This window comes from Sinohyriopsis cumingii, chromosome 4 (assembly GCF_028554795.1).
Source record: "Sinohyriopsis cumingii isolate HCF-2022 chromosome 4, ASM2855479v2, whole genome shotgun sequence".
In the NCBI taxonomy this organism is placed as follows: Eukaryota; Metazoa; Mollusca; class Bivalvia; order Unionida; family Unionidae; genus Sinohyriopsis; species Sinohyriopsis cumingii.
Window position 1 is genome coordinate 65,942,615 of NC_142964.1, and position 12,119 is coordinate 65,954,733.

A 12,119-nucleotide genomic window follows, 5' to 3' on the forward strand; every position below is an offset into this window, starting at 1 on the left:
GAGCAATCAAGCAAATATCCTATCTGCTTATTGCAACTCAGGTACACACAATACAACTTCAACACACCTGTAATTAGGAAACCACTAATCTTCTCCAATTAGAGGGCTTGAGAAAATCAAATGGGTCTTATTGGATTGAATTCCCAGTAATGGTTATTTTATTTATTCTGCCACATCTGGTGTTTATGTTATGCTTTTGCCTTTTTTGTACACCTTGTAATTTAAAATAGTGTACAGACATCATACAAATTATGTGATTTAAATAGAATTAATTTAATGATAGTAAACTGAGGAATGAGCTAATTTGATGTGATTCAAGCAAGCTGTTGCTCTCATCCACTACAGTACTCTCGCTAATTAGATATGTATGTAATGACATTTTCCACACATTCACAATATCAAATAAATTATACAGGATAATTTACATCATGCTATTAAATGTGCATTTGAAATCGTGACATTTTTCTTTGTTATAGGTGGAATAATGGTTCTCGTTGTTCCCAAATCAACACATTTTATTTTATTTTCAGATCTGATTGCAATAATTTCCAAAGTTAGAGTGGTTTTTAATATAATTACTCAGATGTAATATACATGTAGGTATATCCCTTTTCCTTCTTTCATTAGTATTTTGGTAAAAAAAAAAAAAAAAAAATTTTTTTCATATATTTGTGCATGTGTACCTCCCAATAAAATAACTATTCACTTTATTCAGAATCCAGGCGACACATCAGTCCATAACCTGTTTATTCCATTACATACTCACCACAAATGCAATATTGTTTCAGGGAAATTTTTGCACAGTACATTTCAGGGTACAGGTATCAGACAATGGTATTTCATACAAAAATAAATAAATTTCTCAAATGCTAATACCTTGTTAACTCTTATAAGTAAGTTAATCCATAACTTTGTTTTCACAAGATCTCCTGTTTGGGGTATATATATATATATTTCTTCAATCAACAATTTCCAGGCCAATAAAAAGCTCGTATTTTATCTTTTTGGATAATGTCATCACATTTTTATCTAACAGGAATAGGTATTGGATCTTGCATATTTCATATGCAAACCGGTGTTACTTTTAAAGTTAATATAGATTTATCAACATCATCACCAGACCACCTTTAGAGAATGTTGATATAGAGACGAACAAATGACTTCATACTGGAATAACTAAAGTTTTCGAAACTGTTCTTTGAAATACCAGTAATGCATTATCTGTCACTATTGCCTTGCTTACCTTTTCTAGGATGAGAATCCCACAACCAAACTCATAGTTGCAAACCCCATTTAGATGGAACATTCTAGAAATCTAAAATGGAGATAACCCAGAACCAGTCTGAGTACCACATCATTGGCTCATGTGGGATACTCTTCGTCTTTTCCTTGGACACTTGTAACACTAAGGCATGTTCAGTTTGCTCTTGGAATATTGCCTCCATTTACATGTTTAAATAAATTCTATTGTGTTTTATTTGACTGATTATCCCTTCATTTTTTTAATTTAAAATTAGCTCTCTTAATAGTTATGGGGACTTCATTGCACCATGCTCATCTAGTGGTGCTCTTCTGTTCTTTCCTATTATCCTATCCAGTGTCAGGGTAAGTAATTCCTCCTGTGTGGTCATTCTGGAATTTATTTTAGTGCTTTCTTTGGCAGTACTCATATGTTTGCCTAGGGTAAATATTGCTACCCTTCCATGCTACCATAATCTTGATTCCCTTTTATTCATTACTTCTGAAAATGAATAACTAATAGCACTTGCTTTGGCAGTGCCCTTAAAATTTGTTTTTTTATTCACTTATAGAAATTTAATTCTATCCAGTACACTCCAGTTTCTGCATTGAAATAATTTTATAGCACTTAGTCATCAATACATTTTTGAATAAGTACTCACTTTGGTAGTTTGAATTTAATTGTTGCATCAGATTTATTGCACTGCTTCAAGCAAGCACAAATTTGCATGTATAGCTTTCTTTGTTTCAGAGTTCTAGTTTTGGCAGTGCATACCTTTTTTCAGTAATGTCTCAAAATGTGTTGAAATGTAAATACAGGAAGGAACCATGGGATTCTTACTACCTTTTTATCTTGTATACAATGCATATGAACAGATCCTTGCCTATTCTATTTATGGTTTGGCACTGTTTGTGACCTGGCCAATAACTAGTACACTTATAAAGGGAAGAAAAATCCATCCAAAAATCACATCCTTTTCTCCCCGTTTTCCTTGATCTCTCAAATATATGGAATTTTTATCTTTTTTGATCCTAGGAATGCATGGGATCTTTCTCTTTCCTAGAGAAGATTTCTGCTGCAGTTGGACAGTTTCATTTTGAGTAATGTGGGACTCAGAATGTAACTCATCACTCCAGAGAGAGAATGGGACCAATCATTCGATCCCCAGACCATACAGACTCTGTCTTTCATGGAGTTGAGTGATGTTCTGCCCCTGAAGATTCACAGAACTCTATCACAGTTGGCAGCCCAGTGTGGGTACCAGAGGCCAGATTGCACTTCCCAGAGAAGGGAAACCAGTGACATTGCCCTGGATTATCACATCAAGGCTTGTCCACTAGATCACCACCTGACCAGTAGTCAATCACCAGGCATTAATCTTCTAAGACCAGACACTGGTCAATACAGTACCCTCAGTAGTACAGTGTCAGGGAGAAGGTCGATACATCCCTAGCCAATTATTCCTGTTTGGGATAGAGTGTCAGCATATACTTTTCCAACTAGGGACAGGAATTGGATTGCTATCTTCCCTTTCCTATCTTAACTTTCAGTTCCTACAGGATGTGTGAACATCCATTCCAGGGAAGCAAATTCTCATTTCCATTAACACTGCTGTAAATGCCTATGTCTTGGCCTCTTAGCAGTTCTTTTAATCATATTTTTGGTGTCGATTTCAACCTGGATTGTCACTAAACTCTAATTTTTATCCCCTTTTTATTTTAGGACATAAAACATTTTGCTGTTGAGCACAATCAGAAAAAGCATGCATCATGTTTAAAATGTGCTGTAGATGGTAAGATGTGTATCATGTCATTCTGTACAGTATATGGCTTATACTGTTCATATTTTCAAATAAAAAACATGTTCATGGTAGAAGGTATAAACACCCAGATGTCTTGCCAGTGTTTCATCCCACGTTTCTTATTTAGCACACTTCACCTGCTGAACTGTCTACCCCTGTAATTTCAGACTCTTTGTCTTTTCTTTTGTTTCTTAGAGGTTTCTGATGGATGTTTGGGGTACAAAGTGGGATATTTCATCACTCGGTTATATTGCCTTATTTTTGCACATGGGCATGTCCTAATAGATTTACACGTTGGAGTACAAGGTGGGATCTTCATTACTCAGTATTGTGGGGTACAGAGTTGGATCATTCATCACTCAGTATATGGTAGATGCAGTATCATGTAGATGGGACAAGTTGATGATGAAATTAAATATTTTTCTCAGGCCATTCAAAAATACATTAAAATAATTTCACAATGTATACTTTTTAACCTCTCCTTTGTAAAACAGTTTTAAAATGTAACAAAGGTTTTAACTTCAGGAAAGCAATCAAATAATGCAAATCAAACTTTCCTTTTCATGAGGCAAACTATAAGTATATCAGAATTTAGCATATATTATATGACATATATGGGGAAATACAGTTCATGTTATTATAACATTGCCATTATTTTTAATGTTATGTACAAGTTACCCTTCAAACTTTGTGTCACCATTCATGCCACACCAGTCAACTTTGTCACAGTGTATAATGCCAAACAGCTAAACCAGGGGTGTCAAAGATACATACAGACGGCTACATATAGCGCACCAGAATCGTTAGTACAGCCCGCAGACCAGGTCCGTTGTTAGTATTAAATTTCTATGCTTATCATAGCTCATAGTTGACGATACATGTGGTCTGAATGAATTACATTTATAGCAAATGAGTTTGACCTCCTTTGCTAAACTCAATCAGTATGGCCAGACATGTGACTAATGACCACTCAAAGGACAATCTGTATGTGATCATTTTAACTTAATGGTCTTTCTACATTGGTAAATACATTATGATTTGTGTATCAATGAAATCAGTAGAACTTTTCCTTTATACATAGGTGGTCCCATATGCATGTTGTTATTTCAGCATGTTTGACTGCATTTCATTTTTTGTTTTGACTTGGATGCTGTGAAATTGTGCACTGGTCAGCGGGTATTCAGGAAGGAATGCGAAACAAATTACTGAATAACTTTGTTAATACCTTTAAGTTTAAATGTAATACCTATGTACAAACTTATATAAGCCCTTTATGCACATCCTGGACCTCCAGATGTTAGTCTTGGACCCCAGTGTTCCCTGACTCTGCATCCTGTGCATCATCAACAGCTAATATTTAACCCTCAGTTTTTTTTTTTCGAACTTTATACATTTACAATAGGTCAACCACTCCGGTGGCCTAAGTGGTTAGAATGTTCACCTTGGATGTGGGAGGTTGAGGGTTCAAACTCCGGTTGAGTCATACCAAAACCTTTACTTGCAGCTGCTTTGCTTGATGCTCAGCATTAAGAGGTTAGTGTTAGGACTGCTCGGCCTGGTGTAATAATGTGACTGGGTGGGACATCATGCTGCATGCCTGTGGTATGATGCCACAGTGCTAGACATCACTAGAAACTGCCACACAGTAGACATCTTAGTGATATAGCTGAAAAATGTTTAAAGTTCATTTAAAAAACCAAGTCACACACAAATACAATAGGTCATAATACAGTCCTTGTCAGAAAAGTGTGCAAATGAACAGAAGAAAATAAGTCATTATATTCCAACTGTTAGAAGATAAAGTGAAAATTGTAATGAGACTAGCATTCAGAAGCAATAAGATTTATTATAATGAAGATTTGTTGGTTTCCATTTTAATGATTTTCCAGCCACTGGTGGACTTGCACATTTCTTACTGGGATTCTCAATTTTTGTTTATGAAAATTTAATTTCCTGATACATTGGGTCCAGGACTCGAACTGTGAAATTTCCACAGAGGTCTCATTAATAACAGCTGATCACAGGACTGGAAAATATCTTGAACGGTATTCCTTCATATTTTATATCTGATTCTTGGCAAGCGACATAATATTAATTTGCCCAGCAAAATTTCCAGCTTTTCCTGAGACTCTCAGACTTGGGCTTTTTCAGCTCTAGGATTGGCTGATTTAGTAGTAAAATATCTTTATTGTTAATGCAACTTGAACATCATTCCTTGTAATATTTATATGATTTTCTTTTCAGGTTATGCGGTATTTGGAGGTTTCATTGCATTCACTGCAGCATCCTGGACCGTATTTATACACAGACGTCGTATTGAGAAGTAAGAACAGTTTTAAAATAGGGCAATATTCTTCTCTTTTTGACCAGGTTGCATAACAATTCGACTATGGACTGTGTATGTCCATCTGGTGTGAACACTTGGGGATTTAAATTTTTGTCATGTTCTCCGACATTATTGCATTTAGAGCTATGCAAGTTGGTATTTAGATGTGCAGTGTAAAATAACAATACATTTCATTACAAATTGGGTCATTCTGTCTTGAATTTTAAAATGTAGTAATTTTGGTTAACCATTACATTGAGCTCATTTTCAATGGCACTGGTATGTTATAAGGAGTAATACAGCCTAAGTTAAAACTAGGTTACTTTGATCTGAATTTCTTTTCTGGGTGTTTTGTCCTTATCTTTGCTTTTAGTTTCTCTTGATTGGAGTTTGTGTTTGGCTCAGTTTTTCAGACACTTCTGTTTACTGAGTCTTGTAACTTTGGATAAAAATTTGAAGTACTACTCTATTCAGTCTAATCTAGGTCACTTATTTAAATTTTTCACAACGATGAACTCTCTTGACCTTGGCATTTATCTTAGTTTCTCAAACAGTATTGGCTGTGGAGTCCTGTAACTTGATTTGTAAATGTTTCACAATTAATTCAAAACTAGTTCCCACTCCAAAGTACTATGCTCTTCAATCAAAACTTAGTCTTTGTAACCTATATTTCATACTCTGTTGATCTGCATTATCTTTAGAATCATAGTTGCTGTTACTGTTGAGTAATGTAGGAAGTACATTTACTGCACGATTCAGGGAAAACAAGATCACTGCGGTGGCCTAGTGGTTAGAGCGTCTGCCTTGGATGTGGGAAGTCGTGAGTTTGATCCCCGGTCGAGTCATACCAAAGACTTACAAAAATGGTACTAACAGCTGCCTTGCTTGGCGCTCAGCATTAAGAGGTTAGTGTTAGGACTAGTCGGCCTGGTGTCAGAATAATGTGACAGGGTGGGACATCATGCTACATGTCTGCGGCATGATGCCCCAGTGCTAGACATCACTATAAACTGTCACACTGCAGACATCATAGCGATATGACTGAAAAATTGTTAAAGCTACGTTAAAAATCCAAATCACATACGCACACACAGGCAAAACAAAGCTTTGCAATCTGATCATAATGCCTTCAGCAGTTTTCTTGTTTGAAAAATGATATCAAGAAACTAGTGTCCCACGCTTGTGTCTCATCTTTGATAGCGTAGTGAGACATAGGCATAACTATTCTTGAAGAAGTGTCATTATCATCAAAGCTTTGGCAAGTCAGGTAACATAGCAGCATGATTGCAGAAATAATTGTATGCATTCCCTCCCTAATAATGAGCAAGCCCATGAATATCACACAATATTATCCATGATTATCAAGCACTTACTAGACCTCATCAGCATGTAAACCCACCCACCCCTACCCATGACTTTGAAAATCAAAAGCATCAAGGATGTAAGAAATACACAAAAGTTAGTTATTTCATGTTTAAAAAAATATACACAAAACTTGCAATCTTTTCCGGTTGCTGAAATAGTCTATTTTCAGCAAAGGGGGGATGCAAGGCCTATACATTCATAAAAGGTAAACACATTGGCATTTGCATCCAGTATATGTGATGTATATTTCTAATAATTCCCAGAAGAAATTGAAACAAAGGGATGAAAAATATGTCCTTACATCTCAGTTACAGAAATTTATGGAATTATCCTGAACACTATGAAGTACATCATTACTGTTGTGTGAAAAACATGGATTTGCCAATGCAAATATAGATGTCATGTTACTGTTGAAGTTCCATTAGGTTTGAAAAGCAAAGATAGTGACAGTGTAAGGGACTGCTTGGTGACATGCAAGTTAGATATTATAAATCAATGAATGAAATTACAGTTCAACCCCGCTATAATGCGCCCCGCTATAACACAAATTCAGACATAACGCGGTCGTGGCATTTTTGGACCTCAATTATCGCATTATAGCGGGGTTCCACTGTAGTATGTTTCATGTATTTTGTATGTTCTTCATGATCTTCATTTTCAAATTGCACTGGTGGTACAGGTTAATGGACAGTTAGCTGAATAATGTAAGTGACTTTTTGCAGTTAAGCAGTAGATCGTTTTCATTGATCATTAAGAACCTTGTACCAACTGCACTTGGTGAGGGTATACATTGGAGGACGTGCAGTTCATTTCTAAAGCTTTTGCTGTTCTGTGCTTGATGATTACTGTAATTATGCCAGTGATGAAGGTAAAAACTAAGTTTCATGGTTATTCATTGAAGATTATTTATCATACATTGGTTTGTTGAGACATAAGAGGATCTCATGTAAAACTTCCAACCCCAGCCCCCTTCACTTCAGAATTGAAAATCCTAACCATATGAAAATACCTGAGGGGGAATTACTCATGCCCAAGGGTGAATTTCTCCACTTTATGAATGTTCTGGAGAAACCACTGCAGTAGTTGATAGATCAATCTGCAGTAAGGAACACTTCTTTGTAAAAAGTAAACTTCAACAATTAAATTTTTTTTGTTGCTTGATATGCTAAAATTATTATTAACACCCTGCCCTGAATATAGATGGAAATTTTAGTATTATTGTCAGCTGTCTGTTCCTTTGTGTGGTGGGCAATATGTCAGGGATTTATTTTGTGTCTGTTTACCTTTCTGTGAATAATTAAAAACTGAATTCCTATTTTTGTCAGTGATATTCTTTCCACTGATCATGATGTAAATTTGTTTGGCTTTCTTGCTTAAACTGTATTGTTAATGCACATGATCTGGTCACATCAGCAATATCTACAAATAGTAGAAATGCATAGAAGCTGATCTACCTTCCCTAAACACACATATATGAAATTTCTTTCCATAGATAGTCTTCATGCTTTGGGTGATCAAATGTCAGTCATTAGTGTTCACCAGCTCCATCCACAGGTGAATTGTACAAGATGTGCCTGCCAAGTCGTGGTTATGATTTATTGGTATTTACCCCTCCACTACAGGGTTATCTCAGAGGGAACAAGGAGAGCATTAACTGACCCACTGTTGACTTGTGGAGAAATTAAAAATCACATGAATAGCAAATTATATCATACCTGTCAACTTTTCAAAAGCCAAGTTGGGAGATTGAATAAAAAAATAGGGAGACTTGGACATAAAATCGGAAAGTTTTTCACTGCAATTTTTTAAGTCTCGTTTTCACTAAATATTGACTGATTTTCCAGGTCCAGTATGTGTGGGGTGGCTGAGTGGTCTAAAGCACTCTCCGTCACGGATCACTGCCATCTCACCATTGTCTGCTTGGGTTTGAGTCTTGGATTCGGCTAATGTGGGTATGTGAGAGAGTTTGCCAGTAGCTTCTCATGAGTCATGGTTCTTTCTGAGGTTTTCCTGGATTCTTCCTCCATCATTAATACTGGCCACCATGTATAGCCTATCTTGTGCTGAAAATGACGTTAAACCCTACAGCAACAACAACAATAACCATTATGTGTGAATCCTCAAAAGGGTATGCCATTTCTTCCTGTGACATGCTTTATTTTTTCCCAGGATGTGCTGTCTTTTTATATTCTGGTCTGCTGTGACCAAACTGCACAATAGCTAAAGGTTAGTCTTAAGTAAACAAGCAAGAAAGCCAGCAGGACTAAGTAATAGTTAATCCTTATTGTTGCAGTTATCTTGTGAAAAGGACTGGCCCTCCAACTTAATTCAAAGAAACAATGTTCTATAGTGCATGTTATGTAAGCACAGCAATTGATTGGCAAATAAACAGTGTCCTATTTTGTTGTAAATATTGGTACCTAAATATGCATGTAACGTACTTATGGCAGCTTATTTTTCCATGTTTTATATTTTGTATCCCTTTTTTATTCTCAGCTTGAAAGGCATTTAACATTGTTTACTAAACAACATATTTATTCTGAATACTTGTTTGGGGTACACAAGTTGCTTTGTATGTTTCTACATTCCTTCTTTTAATTTAATGATGGTAATTAATGTTTGTATATATGGTATAGTAACTCAAGGTGTTTTGAGGGTATATGACCTGCATGGTATGTTTCTTAATTCCTTTTATTTTAATAATAGTAATTAACATTTGTGTATATGGTGCAGTAATGCCAGGTGTTTACTCATGTAAGTTTCTTTGGTGGGAATGGAGATGCTACAACTTTCACAGTGATCATTCTTTGAATTCGAACTAATTGCTGACAATTTCAATGTTGTGGTTTATTTTCTGATTTTAGTACTGTTGCAAGGTTAGAAACATTCATAAATTGACTTGGGTAATGTTTAATTTTAATTCTCTGAAAAATTAAGGAGATACAAAATCGGGATGTAGGCATGGAACGACCCAAAAAATCGAGTTTTTTTTCTCCCACCGGAAGAGTTGAGAGGTGTTTTATATCCTTATATGTAAGAATATAACAATAACAATTTGCTATGGTGTGTCCCTGGGCAAAGCACTTTACTCCAATTACTTTGGCACTAAATAACCTACTTGTGTTGCTCTGCTGTATAACAACACTGTACCAAACAAAACTAGAACAAGAATTGGCAGAACACCTTCATACTTAATGTCCTTTACCTCTATAAAAAAAAAAAACATTTTGGAGTTGCATACTCTTCACTAGTGCAAGGTGTTAATTGTAACAAAGTAGTCCCTGTTAACATTTTAATGTTGGCTTGAAAACGATGCATTTATTTTAATAAGGAAATAGTAATATAGCACACCCTCACTACAAGTCCCTTTATTATAACAAATTTCATTATAAGGTGAATATGTTCATTCTGATAATATTATGTATCATATAATGAGGGAGTGCTTTAATGAGGTTATGTGAGGATAATATTTCTCTAATCTACTTTTAAATTGCTTTCAGGCGACATGATCTTGAGGTTAATGATGCTAGAATAGCAGTGTTTCCACTGTACGAAGCAGAGAGACATAGAATGTAAGTACGGTATTCTTCTGTGGTAAGAAAAAGTGGACCAGCCTTTAGATTTATCCAAAAGTTGGGGATTAGTCAATTATTGGACATTCCCAGTGTGTGTTTTGCAATATAGAATAGGTATAATGGAAGTTACCTGTTACTGTAAGACACATCTGATGGTGTTCCAACTGTGAAGGTCTTGGACTTTATGAAAGATTGCAATTTATGCAGAAAAATGTTACCCTTGTGTTGGAAGGATTTTTTGTTTTCTTACTGTATTGCATGCTGTCACATAGCCAATATAGTGCTGATGTGCCATTACCCCACCTCAATGCATACAAGCATACTGCTGTCTTTGCTATTTGAAGGTGTTTTTGCAACATTTAGTTTTTTTCCGGTACTAAAACAATTAGTTTGATGCTTGGGGTCCATCAGAATGTAGAATGGGTCCTTCCTGCATTCAGAGTGAATTGGCCATTGGGTTTGTCAGCAGAAAAAAATTATCGAATTTGCCAGACAGTATCTTGAGTGTGCCAGGGAAATACTGCATTGTTATTTTTAAGCTCTCGAAAGATTGATAAGTTGTTAATATTCATTCCCCTGCCAGGCTGCATTTTTAGGTCCATAATGAAGAATGTCTGCTTCCTTATACTGAAATGTATCAACATTGAGTACAGAAGTGAAGCACATGACCTCTAAATGAGAAATAGTACTATTTCAGTTTCGGGTATTTCATTTTATATCAGTGATAAAATATCATTTTGATCACAAAATTGCATGTTAAACATCTTTTATATTACATTGTGTGTATTGACCACTCCGGTGGCCTAGTGGTTAGAGCATCCGCCTTGGATGTGGGAGGTCGTGGATTTGATCCCCGGCCAAGTCATACAAAAGATTTACAAAAATGGTACTAACAGCTGCCTCACTTGGCATTCAGCATTAAGAGGTTAGTGTTAGGACTGGTCAGCCAGGTGTCAGGATAATGTGACTGGGACATCATGCTACATGTCTGCAACATGATGCCCCAGTGCTAGGCATCACTATGAACTGCCACATTGCAGACATCGTAGCGATATGACTGAAAAATTGTTAAAGCTACATTAAAATCCAAAACACACACACACACACACACACACATTGTGTATATGTTTGTTATTGTTGTTGTTGTAGGATTTAATGGCATTTTTCAGCACAAGATAGGCTAAACATGGCGGCCAGTACAAATAGTGGAAGAAGATCCTGGAAAGAAGGGGCCCTGAGTGGTCTGAACCCTCTCCGTTTCGGATCACAGCCATCTCACCTCTGTCTGCGTGGGTTCGAATCTAGGATTCAGCCAATGTGGGTATGTGAGAAAGCTTGCCAGTAGCTTCTCGTGGGTCGGTGGTTCTTCCCGGGTTCTTCCTCCACCCGTTAATACTAGCCACCATGCCTAGTCTATAGTGTGCTGAAAATGGCGTTAAACCCTACAAGAAGAAGAACCTGGAAAGAACCACAAACCCACAAGAAGCTCCTGGCAAGCTTTCTAACATACCCACATTGGCCGAACCTGAGACTCAAACCCATGCAAAAGAGGCGAGATGGCAGTGATCTGTTATGGTGAGCGCTTTGGAACACTCGGCCATTCAGGGCCCTTGTGTTTACCTTGGTGCATGTCACCTATTTATTAATTGGAACAGTTCTGTGTTACCCAGGGAAACACAATAACCTCTGTTGCAGTAGTAACAAATTTGCCTATTTGGCACCATTCCTGTTATACAAATTTGACATGAAATTAAATGGAAACTCCTGATTTAGCAGTAGGTAAAAGCCATATAAGCATGTTCTTTGGGCACT

The 12,119-nt window shown here is 36.4% G+C and overlaps 1 protein-coding gene across 1 annotated transcript in view; it reads left to right on the top strand.

Moving 5' to 3' along the window:
• LOC149801363 (NADH dehydrogenase [ubiquinone] 1 alpha subcomplex subunit 13-like) overlaps window positions 1-12,119 on the top strand; it is a 30,619-nt gene that overhangs the window by 15,970 nt on the left and 2,530 nt on the right. Inside the window, exons 2-3 of the mRNA XM_089955429.1 lie at window positions 5,286-5,364; window positions 10,233-10,304. Coding sequence (XP_089811555.1) covers window positions 5,286-5,364; window positions 10,233-10,304 — 151 coding nt within the window. The remainder of the gene's footprint in view (window positions 1-5,285; window positions 5,365-10,232; window positions 10,305-12,119) is intronic.